Source organism: Artemia sp. Qi Xiang Cuo, chromosome 16, assembly GCF_049724085.1.
Source record: "Artemia sp. Qi Xiang Cuo chromosome 16, ASM4972408v1, whole genome shotgun sequence".
Classification (NCBI taxonomy): domain Eukaryota; kingdom Metazoa; phylum Arthropoda; class Branchiopoda; order Anostraca; family Artemiidae; genus Artemia; species Artemia sp. Qi Xiang Cuo.
Genome location: NC_142809.1, coordinates 55,966,230 through 55,991,834, shown reverse-complemented (window position 1 = coordinate 55,991,834; position 25,605 = coordinate 55,966,230). Strand labels below are relative to the sequence as shown.

Here is a 25,605-nt window from a genome sequence, read left to right as displayed (position 1 = left end):
AACCCCCTCATATACGTAATAATTCCTTTTCGTTTAATTTTTAATGTTGCTCCTTACTTTCAGTTGAAAAAGATTGTTTTTTTTATTTAATCTATCAAAGGAAAAATACCTGTTCGGGAACTAGGCGAATGGAACATTCAGGTATGAGCCTGCAGCCGATGATACAACCCGGAAGGCGGTTATGAGTTCTCATCTCTGAGACTATCACCCTTCTAGAACATCAGCTTTTCCCATTTTTTTGTGCCAGAAAAAATACTTTTAGGAATGGATCTGCAGTACCAAATAAGGTCTGGGAAGGTCCATCCACTCCTTCTCTACTTGTAAATCTTGAATGATTCTATGAAACTTTATTCCAAGTATTATCCCAAAATACTAGATACTCTCACAAAATACTCTCTGAGTTCTCAGTCCTTCGAATTTGTCTAAGATCTACGTAACTGCCTTGCAAGAGCTTAAAGATTAAGGTAAGCAGAAAATAAGGTCAATCATTTTCTTTTTATAAATAAGACAGGACCCTTTCTTCACTGACTTTTTTATGACTAGAACTCAGAGAGGGGTTAGAAGTAAAGACGTGATAACACTTCCCTGTGCTCCAATTCAGACTGCATATCCATTTCTGATATTTTATTTCATGTAGCACTAATTCTATCTGAGTTATGGGGAAACTCCTACTCTCCAAACTTATCGATGAAGTATGTCAAATTTTCCCGGATTAACAAATTCTTTTACGAGTACATTGGGACTTAGCAAGTAGTCTCATTCGGTAAAATTTTGCAAAGTCCAGGGTAAGTAGGCTTTCTTGACTGGCATCTCTCAAGCTTGTTTAAAATAAAGAATAACTTTAGCTTGAGCTTTAACTAGTAATTAATTATCAGGAGAAGTGCAGTAGGCTCTTAAACAAACATTGAGTTGCTTGGTGACAATCGCTATGTGTTTGTACAAGAGATTATCCAGGGTCACTGTAATCATTTATGACATTTAAAGAAGAAGAATATTATTCTCTTAGCCCTGACATAACATTTGTTCCATAAAATAATATCCGATTGTAATGAGTTTTTAGTGTATGTCAATACTTTCGTTTGAGATATCACAGGATAGATCTATTATAGATATATCATTATAGATTGATCTATTATGTAGATGGATCTATTATAGATAGATCTGTAAAGATGATCTATTAAATATCATAGGATAAGATAAAGATTTTCCAGGGCCATTGCTAGAGCACGAAGAGTCAAATTGACGTTTCAGTCCCTGGATCGTTTTTACAGGGACATGTAGCAAGCTTTTCACCGAGCCTTGGTTCGGTGGGGGTTCAACCCTGGCCCCGTATTACCAAGCAAAGCATGGATCCACTGTGCTACAACAGGGTAAAATCATGATAATCGTAAAAAAGAGAAATATTTGATTGTCTAGGGGTAAAAATAGTGTTATTTTTTTTTTTTAATTGGAATTTGTTAGTTATAGTGAGCAGTACAGAGGCAGGCGACTTGTTTCATGAAGTCGTTTTACTATTCGACTGCTCATGTTAATAAACAGCGCGTAAGAATTGAATGGCTGTAAAATGTGAGGGATAGTAAATGCCTCTAGAAAACTATATATGAAATTTATATTAAATAATAATAATTTTAGATAGGTCTTTAGTCTTCTATAAAACTAAAAATTTTGTCAGATAAAACCTTCCGTTCTGCGTACGACGATATGAGGTTTCATACATTGGCAGACGAGACTAAGGTTTTACAATCTGGATTCTAAATTCACTAACTACTGGTCGTTCCACTGACAGTAAAAATGGCATTCCACCGACAACTGGGATCATGATTTCACACCTAAATTGTCAATCCGACAACTTTACTAAAAAAAGAAAAAAAAAAGTGGACTTCGTCTGTGGATCTTTCGAGCTTGTGGGTCTGGATTGTGGAATTATCAATTAACGGTGTTTCACAGTTTGCAATTTGACGATCCAGCCTTAAAAACTTTTCTTATATATTTTTTTGTTCACTGATAATTGAGAATATTTTTTTTAAGAGTCTGGTTTTTTATTGAACCAGGGGTTGTGAAGTGTCCATGTGACATTCTCTCAAACTATCAACAACACGGAAGCGACATTAAGGAAGAAAATAACAATAAAAGTTGTATAGGTCCAGGTGTTGCAATAAAAGGCTAAAGTTCCCTGTCTTCAAAGTTTTCTTTCGTTTCCTCACCTTTGCACTTAGTTATTAGGTAACTTCTTTCTCTGAGCCCCTTAGTCCTTACATCGCTAAAGAGGAAGCTAAATTTTAACTTAATGAAATTCAGGAGAAGGGAAACTTTGTTACCATCAGTTACAGAAACTTTGCTTCAGATAGAGACATTGTTCCGTTCTTTTATTGTTAGTTTGAATTTCAATCTGGTTCCTTTTAGTTCATGCCGTAGACTATCAGGAACTGATGAGACAGGAGACTAGAGTTAGTCTCTTAGAGAAACTGCAGCACCATCTTACGTTAGCTAGATGGTGCTGGATGGGGGTAAATGGTGCAGATGGTGCATAAATTTTACTGTAAAAACCGAAACAACAAATAAAAGTTGCATTTTTTTTTTCCTGTTGTTGCAAAATGATGGAAGATTTTGGACGATCAAGAAATCCATTCATTACATCAAATTCTAGACCCGTCTTTCAAAAATGTATATATTATAAAAAGTTCTGGATCTAAAAAAAAAATTGAATTTCTAAGTCTTTTAGTGTTATTGTATCGCAAATTTAAGACCATGATTGTTTTTTAATTTTGAAGAAAAAACATGCGGAATATTTTACGCTTTTTCATGTACAACCCGATTTTTATGTTTTGTCTAGATTCATAGGCGATGAGCCTGTCCTAGATGGTGGTATAGGGGTTTTAAGAAGACTTTACATTAGGCAGATTATACACAAATCGTACCGAGCAAATTTTACCATGTTTTAATTCACTTATAAGCTTAGAAGAGAGAACGATTTCCTTTCATAGAAAGCAATGATTTTTTTGACCCACTGAACTCCTCTTTGAGGTAATTTGTTTTCGTTAATTTTGACATAACAAAATCTAATTTTTATTCCTTTTAGGATTCATTTGTTTATTTATTATCTATTATCTAAATGATGAAACTGATTTCTCATATTTAATTTCTTGTCGTTTTGGTTTTCATTTATTAATTTATAGTAATTTTTCTTTATTTTAAGTTTGGATTATTCTAGGACTTAACTGCTGTTATTCTTAGCTTTTAATATGGCTCTTTATTTGTCCTTGAAAAAAAACCAACTTATTTGGAAATTATTTTTAAAGTTACTTTCTGTTCATTTTTAGTTGACAAAATTATATTAGGCCTATTAGTTAATATTTAGAATATTCATATTTTTTTTCGTCTTTGTACTAATGATTAAAATGATTGCTTGAAATCTAAATTTGAAGAGTTAGTCTAAATTTCCAACAGGCTGTAATTTCGTGTAAATAAAAATTAACAACTGTTTATTATGAATATCCAGGTGGATTGGAAGGATAATCCTTATTCAAAATAATTTAAAATCTGCCTAATTTCTTGTCTTGAATTGGGCAAAAGTCCTCCTGACAACATCCAGTACAGACTCTTGGGCATTGACCTTTGACCCATGTCTTAATTGAGGTTCCCTTGGTCCAGGGATTTCAATGGAAATTTTTGCGTGAGATTAAATTTTAAACAGAGCAGCGAAAAAATTTTTCTTTTTTGTGCCAAGGATTGACGTAACTACTTTTTTCTTCAAAATTTTGCTTTCTTCGTTAAGTTTGCCTTGGTCTAGTCTATTTACCCTTAAAGTTTTACGCCAGAGAAGAAACTTGGTCTTTTTGGGGATGTCACAAATCAATACAGCAATTTTTTTAATAGCTTTGGTCTTCATTGAGGCTTCCTTGTCTATTATAAATCTAAGCCAATCTGAGAAAACAGAATTTGTTGACCCAGCTTCAGATGTCCTACTGCATCGTGCCAATCTCAAAATTTTTGGTTTCTTGAGGTGAACCTGGCCCTGTCTACATGACCTTCAAATTATAGGCCTTTCAGAGATGAAAAAGGTTCACTGACCATTTTTGGGCCAAAAAAATTCTATTATAAATTATGTCAAGACCCAACAGCTTACAGATATAAGTTTCATGCTTTTAAGAAAACAAAAAATTTATAACATTAAAATATTTGAACTTCATATTTAATTTTATATTTAAAAATTAAAATATTTGGATATTTAAAAAAGGAGAAACAAAGGCTTCAAAGGTCCATTGTCGGACGAGCTAATATTTAGGGGACAAAAATTTTTCGAGACTCTTATTTCTTCTCTTTAGGAACATACTTTATTTCCCCTTGCCATCCCAAAACACCCCCTGAAAATCTGAAATTGAATTCCCCAAATGTTCTCAAAATTTTACAAATGAGCTATTTTGAATGCCATCTATCTTTTGATAAATTTCACAACTTCACAGTGAGTAAAAATAAAGTACTACTGTGACAAGCAGTGCCAAACTTTTTAGGCGGATTGTATTTAAACATTTGGTTCTCTCCGCCCTCCTTTAAAAACAAAATTTTAAGTTCCTTTGACCCCCTTCTCCAAAATCTCATCCTCAAAAGTTTCAGATCAATGTTGTAGATTCATCATTTTTCCAACCTGGATGCGTGACTTGTTTTATTTTACCTGTGCTTCTCCATCCAAGTCCAATTTTGCCAGCCACTTGCTCCCCAGCATCCACAAAAGTATCAACACGATCCGTGAAGCTGTTCCAGACATAATGCAGCGGATGCGCAATTTTTGATAATCTGGGTGCGCATGGTCACTTATTCCTAGCCTTAGTGACTTAGTCTTCCTAACATTAATTTTCAAACCAATTCTAGCACCCTGAACTCGCAAAACCTCTAAAACTTCATTCATTGTGCTCATACCTTCATTTAGGACGCTTAAATCGTCAGTATAATCCAAGTCCAGAAGACTTTTTGCTCTCCATTGGATTCCGTGGTCTCCCATTGCCTTTCCTGTGCTCCTTAAGACTAAGTCCATCAAAATAATCCATTTAAAGGGGGATAGAACACAACCCTACTTAACTTCTGATTTAATACAAAACCAGCTGCTAACCTCATTTCCTACCTTAACCGCAGCAGTGTTATTCTCGTACATAGCACTAATCACTTTAATGTATTTGTCCGGTATACCATACAAGGATAAAACCTTTACTAAAGCTCATCTATTAATAAAATAGAACGCTTGCTCATAATCTATAAAACTGAGGACCAAAGGTGTTTGAAAATTCAGGCACTTCTCAATTATTAGCCTAAGAGTGAAAACTTGGTCGTCACATCCTCTACCTTTTCTAAAACCGCACTGTTCTTCTCTTAAAACTTTATCTACGGCATCTCTCAGTTTAAAAGTATCATATTACTAAGTAATTTACTACCTACAGAGACCAGACTAATGCCTCGATAATTACCACACTCACTTTTATCACCTTTCTTATAAAGTGGCTTAATTAAGGCTTTCCTAAAATCATTAGGTACTTCCCCTTTTTCAAAAATCATTTTCATAATCTTCAGTAACTTATATCTAACCTCAGAGCCACCATATTTGAGAAACTCATTTACCACCCTATCCGCACCTGGAGCCTTATTATTCTTTAATCCTTTTAGTACTGTTGCTAATTCCTCCTCACAAAACAAATCTTCCTTCATATCCAAGGTATCACAAACTTTTTCATCTTAGTCTGTAATATTTTCCTACAACTCCATCACGTTTAAGCAAATTCTCAAAATATTCTGCACGTTTCTCTTTAGTTGTTTCCTTATCACTAATTATGGCCCCATTCCTGCCTCTAACTGAGCCAAGTCTGGATTGACTTCTCCCTTTCGATTTGTTAACGTGCCAGTACAATATTTTACTATTATGCTGTCTAGCTGCATCTTCCAGATTCTCGGCAATTTTATCCATGGCAAACACCTCCTTAGTTCATATTTTAATGCTTTCTCCACTTTCTTTATATTTCTTTTATTTTCATACGATCTATCACTCAGATAATTCTTGTACAAGTCCTTTCTTCTTTCTATTAACCATAAAGCTTTTTCACTAATATTCTTAGCTGAAGTTATAGCTTTGTTCCCTAATACACCTTCAGCAACTTCACAAATTACTTTCCTAAAATTATTTCATCCATCTTCCACATTGTCAAATTTTAAAGTCATCAGTTTAGTACTCAACTGTTCCTCGAAAGTTTCTCTCAAATTATAATCCTGGAGTCTACCAACATCATAACTTCCCGGAAGGTAGTTACCCTTCCAATATTTCAGCTTTTAATTAACCCTTGACACTACTAGATGGTGATCTTTATTTTTAACATCAATAACAGCACTCCTATATAGCCTACCCTAGTATCTAGACACCTGAATGTTTCAACTTGATCTCCAAATCTGTTCCCAAGATACTGCAGATGCGCTCTTTGGATAACATTGTAACAAACAGTGTCATTTGATTTACCTTGCTGCTTAACCGTGAATAGGTTCAAAGTTAGACAGGTGATTATGGTTCAAAAATTTTAAGTTGACTGGAGGCAGAATATATTTTTACCATCTCTTCCAAAACGGAATGTGAAGCCCTCCTGCCCCCCCCCCCCCCTCCACCTCAGCACTGCCTCGTAATTTCATCCCCATTCCCCAAGCTCTTCCCGAGATGTTGCAGATGTGAAATTTTGATAGCCTGGGTGCACATAATATCTTGATGATTTAGGTTCACTTTGTACCCCCCCCCCAGTTATAACTCAAAGTTTGCTTTAAAGTAGCTTTATTAAAGCTCAACACTTCCTGAGAGTTTCAGCTTGAAATCCCAACCTGTTCCTCAAATATTGCAGGTACGCCCTTTCAATACCCCTGCAACACATAGTGTGTTTTGATTTACCGCGCTACGTAACCATGCTTATATTACAAATCCTATTTTTTTATGATTTTGCTGTTTTTTCCTCAACTAAATTTACAAATTGCATTATGTTGAAAAAATACTTCCATTTTACAAACCATCTAGGGTATCAATTAAAGCATAACAACTGACTTTCTTTGAGAACTTAGAAGTTTTTCCTCTTTAATTTATTCCCTTAGACACAAACTAATTATTCAATAAGATGTGTAATTAAGGCAAGCCAAATCCCGGGAATCATCTTATCCTGATTCAAGAATTCTAGTTAAATCTCTTTGAGTTTCTCCGGGAGAAGCATTAGATTTTGTAAGCAACTTCTCATCCGACCTATTTACTTTTAATTTAGTCTGTTTTAGCGCATTAAACTAAAGTAATAAGGAATGTGTGTTCAGGATTAATCAGTACGTCTATTGCAATAATTTGCCGCAGGAAGAGGGGTTGGGATCCAAATGTTCCTTGTCTAATTGTCATCTTTGATTTATTTTATATTAAATATACAAAAAATTCTTTGCAGCTTCAACAAGCTACTATTACAAAAAGAAGAACTGGAACAGAAGCATCTGCATCTTCTACAAATAGTTGAAAGTGAAAAAACTGCCAAATGGCAGTACACTCAGCAATGTGAAGAATTAACGGATGAAATAAAGAAGCTTAGATCAGAGGTAAGTCTTTAAGATATATTTAGGTATAGCTGCGCAAATAGTGAGTTGCCTACTTGAACAAGGAACAGAGAGAACATGGCTTACACTACAAAGGGAAGATTAAAAACATTTTTGCCCCTCCCCCTTGGATCTATCTTAGGTCTCTTCATACCTAAAAACCACGAATTTCTAAAAATTTTCTTTGGCTTTTTCAAATCATGCATGCAGTAGCATATTGTAGCATGCAGTAATATATGCAGTACCATGCAGCAACGTTTTTTCGACAGTGTTGTCAAGTTGAAACATGAACAAAATAAGCAAAACCAATTTGTGAAATTCAGAGATGTTCTCCATCAGTAAACACCTACAGCTTCAAAGGTATACTTTATAAAGCTGTTTGGTGCAATATGTTCTTAGTTTTTTTTTGCTGATTTTTTCACTCACATTTCTCTTTTAAAATGTTACACCAGCTGCTCAAAACCCCTACGCCTTCCCAAGGCCAGAACATAATTTGCACTTTACTGAAAAAATATAAATGTTTTTATTTTATAACTTTAATAAATAAAATAATATTAACATTTTGCTTACTAAATATCAGTATATGTATATTAAACTGACAATGCGTATTCATTTTTTTCGGTAAAGTGCAAATTATGTTCTGGCATTGGCAAGGCATAGTTGTTTTGAGCCCTACTCATGTTAATTTCTGCTCGTTTTGAGTTTGACTCGGTTATTTATTGTAATTTCTGTTCGTTTTGGGTTTCATTTATTTATCGATGCTGATTTGTGGTTGTTTCACGCATGGTAGACTAGTTGATTTTATTTTTACTCATTTTTGGTTTAATAGAGTTCTTTACTTCCCTTTGAAAAACTTATTTTGTGGAAAAAGTTTTTAAAATTAATTTCTGTTCATTTTATATTGACATGGTCTTTTCAGGGAAAAAGAAAATAATACTTTAAATCTTTTCGCTTTTTTAAGACTTTATAGTTTGGCCTGCTATTTGTATGCTGGAGAAAAATTTTCAGCAACTTTTAACAACATACACCCTTTTAAAAATCTGGACACAAATAATAGTGTTTAATTTAGTTTCATACCTCCTCTAGGTGACCTGAAATAGAAAACTTGACACCATTCACAAAAAAAAACTGTTTACTTACTTTGATAGCTTGGATACACTTATGCTATTTTGATTTGGTTAAATTTTCAGAGAAGAAGTAGCCCTGAAAGGTTGAGCATAATACCCTCAGTCGTTCTTGGGATACTGCTGAGATGCCTTATTGGGAATTAGCATTAACACAGTGCATTTTGATTTAATCTTAAGGCAACATTCAGTTTTTAAAATTAATGGGCAGCTGGGAGGGTGGGCGTGGGAGGGTGAGCGTGGGAGGGGGACTAGATGCCCTACAATCACTTTCGACTAATAAAAAGGGCATTAGCCCCTTCTACTTTCAATCGAAAGAGCCCTTTTCGAAGTTCCTAAAACACCTCGTTCGATACGAAGTGCCTTGGTCTAAAAAAAAAATATTAATGATAATAACACATTGTACCCACATCGATCTTTACTATAAAAATGCCAAGACTTCCAATCAATTTCAACTATTAAAAAGGGCACTAGCTCTTTCAAATTCCAATCGAATGATCTCTTTTGAAGTTTCTACGACAACACTTTTAATAAAAACCTTAGATACCCTCAGGACATATCTTACAAACTTTGCCCTGAGGGCTGGGGGGGGGGTTGATCCTCAAAGACCTAATTTCCAGACCTTTCAACTACGTTGAAGAAAATTACTATCTAAAAATTTTGATTGGATTTGTTTGGGGGAAATAGTGGGCGTGAGAGTGGGGTTAGTTGCCCTCCAATAACTTCCGACTAATGAAATGGGCTCTAGCCCTTTCAATTTCCAAACGAATCAGCCCTTTTTGAAGTTTCTACGACAATGCTTTATATAAAACCTTATATGCCCAGGGCATAGCTCACAACCTTTGCACTAGGGGATGTGAGGGGGTTGTCATCCTCAAAGACATAATTTCCGGACCTCTCAACTACGTTGAACAGAATGGTTATCTCAAAACTGTGATTGGATGGGTTTATGGAAATGGTGAGCGTGAGAGGGGGTTACTAGCCCTCCAATCACTTTCGACTATTAAAAAGAGCACTAGCCGCTTCAATTTCCAATCGAATGATTCCTCTTTGAATTTTCTATTACAGCGCTTTCTATACAGAAAAACCTTATATACCCCCAGGGCATAACTAACAGCCCTTGCCCTGAGGGCTGTGGGGGAGTTTCATCCTCAAAAACATAATTTCTGTACTTTTTAACTACGTCGAACAAAATGACTGTATAAAAATTTTGATCGGACGTGTTTGGGGAAATGGTGGGTGTGAGAGGGGTGTTAGTCATCCTCCAATCACTTTCAACTATTGAAAAGGGGACAAGCCCTTCTAATTTCCAATCGAATGAACCCTATTTGAAGTTTCTACGACATCGCTATTTATAAGAACTTTATATGCCCCAAGGGCATAACTGTCAACCCTTGCCCTGGGGGGTGTGAGGGGGTTATCATCCTCAAAGACCTAATTTCTAAAGCTTTTAACTACGTTGAACAAAATGGCTATCTAGAAATTTTGATTGGATGTGTTTAGGGAAAAAGTGGGAGTGAGAGGGGGGTTAGTTGCCCTCAAATCACTTTCGACTATTAAAAAGGGCACTGTCCCTTTGAATTTTCAATCGAATGAGCCCTTTCGAATCAAGTTTCTACGACAATGCTTTCAATAAAAACTTTATATGGCCACAGGGCATAACTTACAACTCTTACCCTGAGGGGTGTCATCTTCAAAGAAATAATGTCTAGACCTTTCTACTAATTTGAACAAAATGGCCATCTAAAGATTTTGATTGGATGGGCTTGGAGAAACAGTGGACGCGGAAGGGATGTTAATTGCTTTCTAATCGCTTTGGACTTAAAAAAAAGGCACTATCCCTTTCAATTTCCATTCAAATGAGCCCTTTTGAAGTTTCTACGACAACACTTTATATAAAAACCTTATATACCCCCAGGGCATAACTTACAACCCTTGCCCTGTGTGCTCTGGGGGTTGTCATCCTCAATGATCTAATTTCCAGAACTTTCAACAACGTTGAACACAATAGCTATCTCAAAATTTTGATTGGATATGTTTGGAGAAAGGGTGGGCGTGAGAGGGGGGTTAGTTGCCCTCCAATCACTTCAGACTATTCAAAAGAGCACTAGCCCTTTGAATTTCCGATCGAATGAGCCTTTTTTTTAAGTTTTTACGACAACGCTTTCTATAAAAACCTGATATGCCCCCAGGGCATAACTTACACTCCTTGCCCCGAGGAATGTGAGGGAGTGTCCTCCTCAAAAACATAATTTCTATCTGGAAATCAACTACGCTGAACAAAATGGCTATCTCAAAACTTTGATTGCATTTGTTTGTGGAAATGGTGGGCGTGGAAAGGGTGTTAGTTGCCTTCCAATAACTTTCAACTATTTAAAAGGGCACAAGCCACTCCAATTTCCAATTGAATGAGCCCTTTTCAAAGTTTCTACGACAACTCCTTCGATACGAAGTGCCTTGGTCTAAAGGAAAAAAAAATACAATGTGCCAACATCATTCTTTACTTATGCAGCGCGATTGCGCTGTCATTGAAAAATATCAAGCCTTCCAATCACTTTTGAGTATTAAAAAGGGCACTAGGCCTTTCGATTTGGAATCAAATGAGCCCTTTTTGAGTTTCTACCACAACTCCTTCTATAAACATCTGATATGCCCCCAGGGCATAAATTAAAATCCTTACCCTAAGGGCTGTGGTTGTCATCCTCAAAGACCTAATTTCCAGAACTTTCAACTACGTCAAACAAAATGGTCATTTCAAAATTTTGATGGGATGTGTTTGGGAAAATGGTGGGTGTGAGAGGGGCGTTAGTCGCTCTCCAATAACTTTCAACTATTAAATAAGGCACTAGCCCTTTCAATTTCCAATCAAATGAGTCCTTTTGAAGTTTCTACGAAAACACTTTCAATAAGAATCTTATATGCCCCCAGGGCATAACTTACAATCCTTACCCTGAGGGCTGGGGGGGGGGGGCGTCATCCTGAAAGACCCAATTTCTAAAACTTTCTACTACATCAAACAAAATGGCTATCTGAAAATTTTGATAGGATAGGTTTGGGGGAATTTTGGGCGTGAGAGGGGGGTTAGTTACCCTCCAATCACTTTCGACTTTTAAAAAAGGCACTAGCCCTGTAAAACCTTATATACCCCCAGGGTATAACTTACAAGCTTTACCCAGGGGACTCTAGGGGGTTTGTCATCCTTAAATACATAATTTCCAGAACTTTCAACTACGTTGAACAAAATGGTTCTATCTAAACTTTGATTGAATATGTTTGGGGAAATGTTGGGTGTGAGAGGGGGGTTTATTACTCTCCACTCACTTTCGACTATTGTAAAAGGCAATTTCAATTTCCAATTAAATGAGCCCTTTATGAAATTTCTACACTAACTTTCTATATGAACCTTATACCCCTAGGGCATAACTTACAACCCTTACATTGAGGAATCTGAGGGGGTTATCATCCTAAAAGACCTAATTTCCAGAACTTTCAACAATGTTGAACAAAATGGATGTCTCAAAATTTTGATTGGATGTTTCTGGAGAAATGGTGTTCGTGAGAGGGGGTTAGTTGCCCTTCAATCACTTTCGACCACTAGCCCTTTCAATTTCGAATTGAGTGAGCCCTTTTTGAAGTTTCTACAACATTGCTTTCTAGAAAAACCTTATGCCCCTAAGCCATAACTTACAACCGTTGCCCTGAGGGCTGTGGGGGGGGGAGGATTTTGTCATCATTAAAGACTTAATTTCCAAAAATTTCAACTACGTTGAATAAAATGGCTATTTAAAAATTTTGATTGGATGTGTTTGGGGAAAATTTGGGCGTGAGATGGAGCCCTCAAATCACTTTCAACTATTAAAAAGGGCACTAGCCCTTTGAATTTCCAATCGAATGAGCTCTTTCTCAAATTTTTACGACGAAGATTTCAATAAAAACCTTGTATGCCCCCAGGGCAAAACTTATAACCCTTGTCCTGAAAACGGTGGGGGAGTTTCCTGCTCAAAGGGTTAATTTCCAGAACTTTTAACTACGTGGAGAAAATGGCTATCTCAAAATTTTGATTGGATTTGTTTGGATAAATTCTGGGCGTGGAAGGGGTATTAGTTGCATACAATCACTTTTGACTATTAAAAAGGGCACTAGCCATTTCAATTTCAAATCGAATGAGCCCTTTTAGAAGTTTCTACGACAACACGTTTTATAAAACCTTATATGCCCCACAGGGCATAACTTACAACCCTTGGCTTGAGGGCTGTGGGGGGAGGGTTGTTATCCTATAAGACCTAATTTCCAGAACTTTCAACCACGTTGAACAACACGGCTATTTCAAAGTTTTAATTGGATGTGTTTGGGAAAAGGTTCGGCGTGAGATGTGGGTTAGTTGCCCTCCAATCACTTTCGACTATTAAAAAGGAGAGTAGCCCTTTGAATTTCCAATTGAATGAGCTTTTTTTGAAGTTTCTACGACAACGCTTTCTATAAAAGCCTTAAATGCCCCACGGGCATAACTTACAACCCTTGCCCTGAGGGCTGTGGGGGAATGTCCTCCTCAAAAACATAATTTCTATCTGAAAATCAACTACGCTGAACAAAATGGCTATCTCGATATTTTGATTGGATGTATTTCGGGAAATGGTGTGCGTGGAAGGGTATTAGTTGCCTTCCAGTCACTTTCGACTATTAAAAAGGGCACAAGCCACTCCAATATCCAATTGAATGAGCTCTTTTCGAAGTTTCTACAACAACTTCTTCGATACGAAGTACCCTGGTCTAAAGGAAAAAAATAATAAATAATACATTGTGCCAACATCGTTTTTATATGCCCCCAGGGCATAACTTAAAACCATTGCCGGCTATGATACATAGCTGACATCCAAAACGGGCGCTTATATTGAAATAAAGAATAACTTTTCCATTTACAGCTGAAATAACTATGCCGACTTATTAAGCTATGTCGTACATTACATGGAATGAAGCAGCTTCTCCACAAGAATTGCGCTTAGAAGGGCGAGTTATTTTTCTTTCCATACGGCATGTTTACAGGCCATACCAATCAGTTTTTTTTTTTCAAGATTTTAGTATTTTTATTTCATGATAAGCCTATGTCAATGACATTCCATTTTTTGTACACGGTATAAATGTATAACCTTCAGTACTGTATACAACCTATTTTGTGCATACAAATCTGTATATAAGATTCAACCTCTTTTGACGGACCATAACCTTTTGTCTATGGGATTACAAAAAGCTGTGTTTTATGGTTCTCTAAGTTTGTTTTTTGAGACTAAGAGACGAAGTATTTGTTTTATATTTATTCTTCAAAGAAGATTTTCTGATATTGCAGTTGAAAAAATCTAAAAAAGTAAACTTATATGGACCAAGCAAGAAGTTATAAGAGAAGTCGACTGAGGTGACTGCTTTTATTATTTTTTTATTTTTTTTACTTGTTTTAACAAACTGGCACGGTATAGCTTACATATACATCTTTGCCATATTCAAGCATATAAGCAAATCAAAAACCATTTCTAAAAGTTTATTAGTAATCAACCTTATAATTTGCGTACTGCCCTAGCAATTTCTATGTTATTTGCATACTGCCATAGGACTATGTTATTTGCGTACCGCCCTAGCAATTTATATGTTATTTGCGTGCTGCCATAGCAATTTCAATGTTATCCTATATTATAGAAGCCCTTCATCTTTTCAAAGAGATTCAGAGCTCCCTCACATGGCCTTCTGGATTTGCGTTCTGCCCTAGGAATCTCTATATTATTTGCGTACTGCCCTAGGACCATGCTATTTGCTTGCCTGTATAGGACCATGTTATTTGCTTGCCTGTATAGGACCATGCTATTTGCTTGCCTGTATAGCAATTTCAACGTTATTCTATAGAAGCTTTGCATAACATGTTATGAAGGACAGTATCCTCTCACATGACCTTCTGGATTTGCTTACGCCCCTAGGAATTTCTATGTTATTCTATAGAAGCTCTTCACCTTTTCAAAGAGATTCAGAGCTCCCTCACATTGCGTTATACTATGTTCCATCTTGTACTAGTTAGGGCTTTGCATAACGTGTTATGAAGGAGAAGTTTTTCTGACACAATTTACATAGACCAGATTTCTAGTTCATATATTTTTTTATAACTTGATAGGTGATTTGAATAAAAGGAATTCAAATATTTTGCCTATGAAATAGAAGCTAACTCAATTTGCGAAAAAGGTATTCCATTTGCACAACTCTGATCTGATTGAATCATCGCCCGACAATGAGATGTAATTACTGCTAAGCCTTTTGTTATTGCGAGAGGGTTACCCAATTTACATCTTAGTGTTAACTGACAGAGTTCCAAATACGAACATTTTGAAAAGCAGACAAAAAAATCGGACCCTATAATCGGAATTATTTGAATAACATTTAAAAAGGGGTAATGAGATATATGATCTGTATAATACACAAGTGATTTTTGATAAGTACTGTCAATTTAAAATAGGATCTAACGTTCCCTTCGTTCCCCCATTTCTGAGGGCAGGGAGGGGAGGGGTCGATTTTGGAGGCCCGAAGGAGTTGTTAACTCAGGTAATTTGTTATAAATTTGAAAAATGCCTAACGACGAATCGGAAATGTTTGATTAACATTTGCAAAAAAAGGAGTAATGGGATTTGCGAATTGGAGGAGATGGGGTGGTTATGTGCTGTATAATACACAAGTGATGTTTTGGAAAGTATGGTCAATTTAAAATAGTTTTAGAAATAAAAAAAATTTAACAAGAAATAGTTGAAAAATGTTTTGAGGGAGCGGCTGTGCGTGGAGGGTTGTGGTGCACGATGGGTTCAATTAAACGGAGTACAGTTACAGGGATGTTTAGTTAAATGGGGATCGAATTGCATGAAGGTTCAGTAGCACGAAGGTTCAGTAGCACGGGAGTTCAGTTGTACGGGGTTTTGGTTATACAGGGGTTCAGTTACATGGGGAGGGGGTTCAGTTGCATGGGGGTTCAGTTACATGTGGATTCAGTTACATGGGGATTAGTTAATGCGGTTGAGTTGCATAGTCTCATTGGAAAAAATTGGAGGTCATACTTAAACAGTTCTATTAAGAGCTATTTTAATGGAAATGGTTCATTTTTGAATTGAAACTATGCTTTTCTGACTGAAGATACACATTTGAATCAGATAATGTGAAAATGTACACAATTGAAACAGAGAAGTGTGTTTTGACGATATTTTCTATAATTTCGTCTGAAAAATAGGAGTTCACGCTTAAAAAGTTCTATTAAGAGCTATTTTTATGGAAATGGTTCATTTTTGAACCAAAACCACACTTTTCTGATTGAAAATATACATTATAATCAGAGAATCATGTATTGAAGATATTTTCTATAATTTCGTCTGAAAAATAGGAGTTCACGCTTAAAAAGTTCTATTAAGAGCTTTTTTTAATGGAAATGGTTCATGTCTTTAGCAAAGTTAGCCATAGCTAGTTGAAACTCTGCATAAATATCTTCATTTTTAGCCTAATTGCGTACGGTACTAAGGGAACATTGAACATTTTTCTGATTTTGTGTGTTTTCGCAAGAAAATAGCTGGTCTTTAGCAAACTTAGCCATAGCTAGCTTCATTTTTAGCCTAATTGCGTAGGTACTAAAGGAACATTGAAAATTTTTTCTGATTTTGTGTGTTTTCGCAAGAAAACAACTGGTCTTTAGCAAACCTAGCAATAGCTAGTTGAAACTCTCCATAAATATCTTCATTTTTAGCCTAATTGCGTAGGTACTAAAGGAACATTGAACATTTGTTCTGATTTTGTGTGTTTTTGCAAGAAAATAGCTGGTCTTTAGCAAACATAGCCATAGCTAGTTGAAACTCCGCATAAATATCTTAATTTTTAGCCTAATTGCGTAGCTACTAAAGGAACATTGAACATTTTTTCGGATTTTGTGTGTTTTCACAAGAAAATAGCTTGTCTTTAGCAAACTTAGCCATAGCTAGTTGAAACTCTACATAAATATTTTCATTTTTAGCCTAAATGCGTAGGTACTAAAGGAACATTTAACATTTTTTATGATTTTGTGTTTTTTCGCAAGAAAATAGCTGGTATTTAGCAAACTTAGCAATAGCTAGTTGAAACTCTGCATAAATATCTTCATTTTTAGCCTAATTGCTAAGGTACTAAAGGAACTTTGAACATTTGTTCTGATTTTGTGTGTTTTTGCAAGAAAATAGCTGGTCTTTAGCAAACTTAGCCATAGCTAGTTGAAACTCCGCATAAATATCTTAATTTTTAGCCTAATTGCGTAGCTACTAAAGGAACATTGAAATTTTTTTTCTTATTTTTTGTGTTTTCGCAAGAAAATAGCTGGTCTTTAGCAAACTTAGCCATCTTCATTTTTAGCCTAATTGCGAAGGTACTAAAGGAACATTTAACATTTTTTCTGATTTTGTGTGTTTTTGCAAGAAAATAGCTGGTCTTTAGCAAACTTAGCCATAGCTAGTTGAAACTCTGCATAAACATCTTCATTTTTATCCTAATTGCGTAGCTACTAAAGGAACATTTTTTGTTGTATCTATTGGTATCAATATTCCGTTTTTTAGAGTTTCGGTTACTATTGAGCCTTACGTGCCTCAATCATGAATTAGAATATTTAATTAGCTGTATGGGTTTTCAGACATAGTTTTTTAGATGTTCATGGGTGTTAGGTTCCTGGAGGGTTTAATGACTCCTCCCTCCAATGAATTCAGATGGTCTTAGGACTCATCCCCCTAGCCATAACTCCATTCAACCTTGAGAAAAGATATAGAAGTTTGATGAAGTATTTTTCTACTTAACAACTACATTAATAACTTCCAAGATGATGGGACTGTATGACGCAGAATTTATCAGTTACCGAGAGTTCAATGACTCCTCCCCGCAAGGACTTCCAAGGATTTTATGACTCCTCCCCACTAGGAATTCAGATGGTTTTAGGACTCATCCCCCTAGCCATAACTCCATTCAACCTTGAGCGAAGATATAAAAGTTTGATGAATTATTTTTCTACTTAAATACTAGATTAATAACTTCCAATATGATAGGACTGTATGACACAGAATTTATCAGTTTGAAAAAATCATCTTGTGGTGTTATATTTGAATGTGCATTTTTATTATTGTCTATGGAACTCGAAGAAATTGACTGTTATCATTGGATAGTGAACTATAACATGTTTGAGTATGATAAAAGCTTGTGGAGTACTACATTACGTTATATAAACAGACTGGGATTCTATGATAGAGTGATTACATCACTTAATAATACTGGTCAGGAACTGAGAAATGTTCAGGAGGAAGTCAGTGAAATTTGCAGCCTTTTCGGGGTTGAAGCACTCTACGTAAAGGGTAATGTACCTACAGATAAAGTTTTAATTCAAAAGTGTGATCCTAGGATTCCACTGTTCAATCTAGAAGAGTTTAAGTGTCCTAAATTTGAAGGGGGTTATCACCATCCTGCAGACGAGGTTAGGTTCTTCGCGCAGTGGATACCTAAGGACATACCTGATCGTGATAAATCCATAAGACATGGTTAAAAAAACTTTTCTCTATCATGGAATCATCGTTTCTGGATGTTTAAGTGTGAACTCTAAGTACTATTTTATGTAAATATATGGTGTTTTTTTTTTCTCAAAAAAATCTTTTTATATGTTCATGCAATAAATATCTTTAAGCTTAATCCGTCTTTACAGTTTAGAATAGTTTTATTCATTTCATTAAAGTATGAAAAAATTGTAAGTAAGTAACAATGGATTTCTTGAATTCGCTTCCTGGAAACAATACAGATATTTAATTCAAGAAATCATAATAAAATCACAAGTAAGTAATAAAGTTTTTATTTTTTTCACCTATTGGATACCCAATACTGAAATTTCATTCAAGAAATTATGAAGGAATTGTAAATAGGTAACACACTCATTCTTGAAGTAACCTCTTGTATACACAATGCAGAAATTTCATTTAAAAAATTATCAAAATTGTAAGTAAGTATCAAATTCTTTCTTGAATTTACCTCCTGGTTAAATAAAAAAGACATTTTATTCAAGAAATTATGACAAAATTCTAAGTAAGTAACAAATTCTTTCTTGAAGTCACCTCTTAGATACAAAATGCAGAAATTTCATTAAAGGAATTATCAAAAATTGTAAGTAAGTGGCAAATTCTTTCTTGAATTCGCCTCCTGGGTAAATAAAAAGGACAGTTCATTAAAGAAATTACGAAAAAATTGTAAGTAAGTAGCAAATTCTTTCTTGAATTCACCTGCTGGATAAACAAAAAAAACATTTCGTTCAAGAAATTATGACAAAATTCCAAGTAAGTAACAAACTCTTTATTGTTTTCATGACTTAGATACACGATGTAGAAATTTAATTCAAGAAATTATGAAAAAATTCTCAGTAAGTAACAATTTCTTTCTTGAAGTCAACTTTTGGATACACAATACGAAAATTTCATTTAAGAAATTATGAAAAAAATTGTAAGCAAGTAACAAACTCTTTCCTGAAGGCACCTCTTGGATACACAATGCAGAAACTTCATTTAAGAAACTATAAAAAAATTGTAAGCAAGTAACAAATTCTTTCTTGAAGTCACATCTTGGATACACAATACATAAATTTCATTAAAGAATTTATGAAAAAATTGTAAGTAAGTAGCAAATTCTTTCTTGAATTCACCTGCTGGATAAACAAAAAGACATTTCGTTCAAGAAATTATGACAAAATTCTAAGTAAGTAACAAACTCTTAATTGTTTTCACGACTTAGATATACGATGTAGAAATTCAATTCAAGAAATTATGAAGAAATTCTTAGTAAGTAACAATTTCTTTCTTGAAGTCAACTCTTAGATACACAATACGGAAATTTCATTCAAGAAATTATGAAAATATTTGTAAGTAAGTAAAAAACTCTTTTTTGATTTCACCTCTTGGATATACAGTACAGATACTTCATTCAAGAAATTATAAAAAAATCGCAAGTAAGTAACTTTTTTTTCTCTTTATCACAAACAATTTTCACTTAGCTACACGATATAGAAATTTAATTCAAGAAATTATGAGAAAATTCTCAGTAAGTAACAATTTCTTTCTTGAAATTGTTTCTTTCTATGACCTTGAGAAAAGAGCTTGAAAAAATTGTCTGATTATCGAAAAATGGGGGAAACATCCTCCAAAGGTCGACAGGAATGCTCCCCTCCAGCGCTTTCTTGAATAAAATATGCAAAGTCGACATAGCTTTATTTCATTTTTTTAAGGTTAATTTAGTCAATGTTACGTGCATGCACGTCACCGCGTCTAAATTAACCTTAAAAAAAATGAAATAAAGCTATGTCGACGTTGGATATTTTATTCAACATATCCGAGAAAGCGCTGGAGGGGAGCATTCCTGTCGACTTTTGGAGGATGTTTCCCCCATTTTTCGATAATCAGGCAATTTTCTCAAGCTCTTTTCTCAAGGTCATAGCTTTTGACTGACAACACTAACATGAAAACTTAAACGGTCAGAAATAGAGGCTGTTTCCAAAGATTTAGCTAAAAAACCAATCTGGTTGAAAGATTGGAGTTTTCGTACCGCTCACTTTTTTGCAATGTGTAGGAACCGGTGGTGAATCCCCCGCTCATTTTGGAAAGGTGCCAAGGAAAGTAAAGCAAATAGCAGGTAGTTTCAAAACGTGTTTAATCGCGTTTCTTTAATGAAGTATCTGTTCTGTATATTCAAGAGGTGAAATCAATAAAGAGCTTGTTACTTACTTACAAATATTTTCATAATTTCTTGAATGAAATTTCCGTATTGTGTATCCAAGAGTAGACTTCAAGAAAGAAATTTTTACTTGTTGAGAATTTTTTCATAATTTCATGAATTAAATTTCTACATAGTGTAGCTAAGTGAAAATTGCTTTTGATAAAGAGAAAAAGAAAAAAAAAGTTACTTACTTGCGATTTTTTTCATAAATACTTGAATGAGTTATCTGTACTGTATATCCAAGAGGTGAAATAATCCCCGCTCATTTGGAAAGGTGCCAAGGAAAAGGCAAGCAAATAGCATGTAGTTTCAAAACGTGTTTAATCACGTTTCTTGAATGAAGTATCTGTACCGTATATTCAATAGGTGAAATCAATAAAGAGCTTGTTACTTACTTACAAATATTTTCATAATTTCTTGAATGAAATGTCCGTATTATGGATCCAAGACTTGGGTTCAATAAAGAAATTGTTACTTGATGAGACATTTTTAATAATTTCTTGAATTAAATTTCTACATCGTGTGGCTAAGTGACAATTTTTTATGATAAAGAGAAAAAAAAAGTTACTATCTAGTGATTTTTTCATAATTTCTGGAATGAAGTATCTTTACTGTATATCCAAGGGGTTAAATCAAAAAAAGAGTTTGTTACTTACCTACAAATATTTTCATAATTCCTTGAATGAAATTTCCGTATTGTGTATCCTAGAGTTGACTTGAAGGAAGAAATTGTTGCTTACTCAGCATTTCTTCATAATTTCTTGAATTAAATTTCTACGTCGTATATCTAAGTCGTGAAAACAATTAAGAGTTTGTTACTTACTTAGAATTTTGTCAGAATTTCTTGAACGAAATGTCTTTTCGTTTATCCATCAGGTGAATTCAAGAAATAATTTGCTAATTACTTACAATTTTTTCATAATTTATTTAATGAAATTTCTGTATTGTGTATCCAAGAGGTGACTTCAAGAAAGAATTTGTTACTTACTTACAATTTTTTCATAGTTTCTTAAAGGAAGATTCTGTATTGTGTATCCAAGAGGTAACTTCAGGAAAGAGTTTGTTAGTTGCTTACAATTTTTTCATAATTTCTTAAATGAAATTTCAGTATTGTGTATCCAAGAGTTGACTTCAAGAAAGAAATTGTTACTTACTGAGAATTTTTTCATAATTTAATTAATTAAATTTATAAATAGTGTATATAAGTAATGAAACTCTTGAATGAAATTTCCGTATTGTGTATCCAACAGCTGACTTCAAGAAAGAAATTGCTACTTACTGAGAATTTTCTCATAATTTCGTGAATTGAATTTCTATATCGTGTAGCTAAGTGAAAATTGTTTGTGATAAAGAGAGAAAAAAAAGTTACTTACGTGCGATTTTTTCATAATTTCTTGAATGAAGTATCTGTACTGTATATCCAAGTGGTGAAATCAAAAAAGAGTTTGTTACTTACTTACAAATATTTTCATAATTTCTTGAATGAAATTTCCGTATTGTGTATCCAAGAGTTGACTTCAAGAAAGAAATTGTTACTTACTGAGAATTTCTTCATAATTTCTTGAATTAAATTTCTACATCGTATATCTAAGTCGTGAAAACAATTAAGAGTTTGTTACTTACTTAGAATGTTGTCATAATTTCTTGAACGAAATGTTTTTTTGTTTATCCAGCAGGTGAATTCAAGAAAGAATTAGCTATTTACTTACAATTTTTTCATAATTTCTTTAATGAAATTTCTGTATTGTGTATCCAAGATGTGACTTCAAGAAAGAATTTGTTACTTACTTACAATTTTTTCATAGTTTCTTAAATGAAGTTTCTGCATTGTATATCCAAGAGGTGCCTTCAGGAAAGAGTTTGTTACTTTCTTACAATTTTTTCATAATTTCTTAAATGAAATTTCTGTATTGTGTATCCAAGAGTTGACTTCAAGAAAGAAATTGGTACTTACTGAAAATTTTATCATAATTTTTTGAATTAAATTTCTACACAGTGTATATAGTTCATGAAAAAAATAAATAGTTTGTTACTTACTTGGAATTTTGTCATAATTTCTTGAACGAAATGTTTTTTTGTTTATCCAGCAGGTGAATTCAAGAAAGAATTTGCTACTTACTTACAATTTTTTCGTAATTTATTTAATGAACTGTCCTTTTTATTTACCCAGGAGGCGAGTTCAAGAAAGAATTTGCCACTTACTTACAATTTTTGATAATTTCTTAAATGAAATTTCTGCATTGTGTATCCATGAGGTAACTTCAAGAAAGAGTTTGTTGCTTACTTATAATTTTGTCATAATTTCTTGAATGAAATGTCTTTTTTATTTATCCAGGAGGCAAATTCAAGAAAGAATTTGCTACTTACTTACAATTTTGATATTTTCTTAAATGAAATTTCTGCATTGTGTATACAAGAGGTGACCTCAAGAATGAGTGTGTTACCTATTTACAATTCCTTCATAATTTCTTGAATGAAATTTCAGTATTGTGTATCCAATAGGCGAAAACAATAAAAACTTTATTACTTACTTGTGATTTTATTATGATTTCTTGAATTAAATATCTGTATTGTGTCAAGGAAGCGAATTCAAGAAAGCTATTGTTACTTACTTACAATTTCTTCATAATTTAATGAAATTAATAAAACTATTATAAAGAATAAAGACGGTTTAAGCTTAAAGATATTTATTGCTTAAACGTATTAACATATTTTTTTGAGAAAAAAAAACACCACATATTTACATAAAAATAGTACTTAGAGTTCACACTTAAACATCCAGAAACGATGATCCCATGATATAGAATAGTTTTTTTTACCATGTTTTATGGATTTATCACGATCAGGTATGTCCTTAGGTATCCACTGCGCGAAGAACCTAACCTCGTCCTCAGGACGGTGATAACCCCCTTCAAATTTAGGACACTTAAACTCTTCTAGATTGAAAAGTGGAATCCTAAGGTCACACTTTTAAATTAAAACTTTATCTGTAGGTAAATTACCCTTTACGTAGAGTGCTTCAACCCCGAAAAAGCTGCAAATTTCACTGACTTCCTCCTGAACATTTCTCAGTTCCTGACCACCATTAGTAAGTGGTGTAATCACTCTATCGTAGAATCCCAGTCTGTTTATCTAACGTAATGTAGTACTCCACAAGCTTTTATCATACTCAAACATGTTATAGTTCACTATCCAATGATAACAGTCAATTTTTTCGAGTTCCATAGACAATAAAAAAAATGAACATTCAAATATAAAACCACAAGATTATTTTTTCAAACTGATAAATTCTGTGTAATACAGTCAAATCATCTTGGAAGTTATTAATATAGCTTTTAAGCAGAAAAATACTTCATCAAACTTTTGTATCTTCGCTCAAGGTTGAATGGAGATATGGCTTGGGGGATGAGTCCTAAAACCATGTGAATTCATTGCAGGGAGTAGTCATAAGACCCTCCAGGAGCCTAACACCCATGATCATCTAAAAAACTATGTCTGAAAACCCAAACAGCTAATTAAATATTATAATTCATGATTTCAGGCACGTAAGGCTCAATAGTAACCGAAACTCTAAAAAACGGAATATTGATACCAATAGATACAACAAAAATGTTCCTTTAGTAGCTACGCAATTAGGCTAAAAATGAAGATGTTTACGCAGAGTTTCAACTAACTATGGCTAAGTTTGCTAAAGACCAGCTATTTTCTTGCAAAAACACACAAACTCAGAAAAAATGTTAAATGTTACTTTAGTAACTTCGCAGTTATGCTAAAAATGAAGATGGCTAAGTTTGCTAAAGACCAGCTATTTTCTTGCGAAAACACACAAAATCAGAAAAAAATTTTCAATGATCCTTTAGTAGCTACGCAATTAGGCTAAAAAGTAAGATACTTATGCGGAGTTTCAACTAGCTATGGCTAAGTTTGCTAAAGACCAGCTATTTTCTTGCAAAAACACACAAAATCAGAAAAATTTTTCAATGTTCCTTTAGTACCTTCGCAATTAGGCTAAAAATGAAAATATTTATGCAGAGTTTCAACTAGCTATGGCTAAGTTTGCTAAAGACCAGCTATTTTCTTGCGAAAACACACAAAATCAGAAAAAATGTTAAATATTCCTTTAGTACCTACGCAATTAGGCTAAAAATGAAGATATTTATGTAGAGTTTCAACTAGCTATGGCTAAGTTTGCTAAAGACCAGTTATTTTCTTGCGAAAACACACAAAATCAGAAAAAATGTTCAATGTTCCTTTAGTACCTACGCAATTAGGCTAAAAATGAAGATATTTATGCCGAGTTTTAACTAGCTATGGCTAAGTTTGCTAAAGAAAAGCTATTTTCTTGAGAAAACACACAAAATCAGAAAAAATGTTCAATGTTCCTTTATTACCTACGAAATTAGGATAAAAATGAAGATATTTATGCAGAGTTTTTACTAGCTATGGCTAAGTTTGCTAATGACCAGCTATTTTCTTGCGAAAACACACAAAATCAGAAAAAATGTTGAATGTTCCTTTACTACCTACGCAATTAGGCTAAAAATGAAGATATTTATGCAGAGTTTCAACTAGCTATGGCTAACTTTGCTAAAGACATGAACCATTTCCATAAAAATAGCTCTTAATAGAACTTTTTAAGCGTGAACTCCTATTTTTCAGACGAAATTATAGAAAATATCTTCAATGCATGATTCTCTGATTATAATGTATATTTTCAATCAGAAAAGCTTGGTTTTGGTTCAAAAATGAACCATTTCCATAAAAATAGCTCTTAATAGAACTTTTTAAGCGTGAACTCCTATTTTTCAGACGAAATTATAGAAGATATCGTCAACACACACTTCTCTGTTTCAATTTTGTACATTTTCACATTTTCTGACTAAAATGTTTATCTTCAGTCAGAAAACCATAGCTTCAATTCAAAAATGAACCATTTCTATAAAAATAGCTCTTAATAGAACTGTTTAAGTATGACCTCCAATTTTTTCCAATGAGACTATGCAACTCAACCGCATTTAACTAATCCCCATGTAACTGAATCCGCATGTAACTGAACCCCCATGCAACTGGTCCCCCCCCCATGTAACTGAGCCCCTGTATAACCGAAACCCCGTACAACTGA

At 34.1% G+C, this 25,605-nt stretch overlaps 1 protein-coding gene across 1 annotated transcript in view; it reads left to right on the top strand.

Annotated features, from left to right (window-relative positions):
• Nucleotides 1–25,605, top strand: part of LOC148943114 (ras-specific guanine nucleotide-releasing factor 2-like) — a 441,376-nt gene that overhangs the window by 94,765 nt on the left and 321,006 nt on the right. Inside the window, exon 5 of the mRNA XM_089102441.1 lies at nucleotides 7,443–7,590. Coding sequence (XP_088958567.1) covers nucleotides 7,443–7,590 — 148 coding nt within the window. The remainder of the gene's footprint in view (nucleotides 1–7,442; nucleotides 7,591–25,605) is intronic.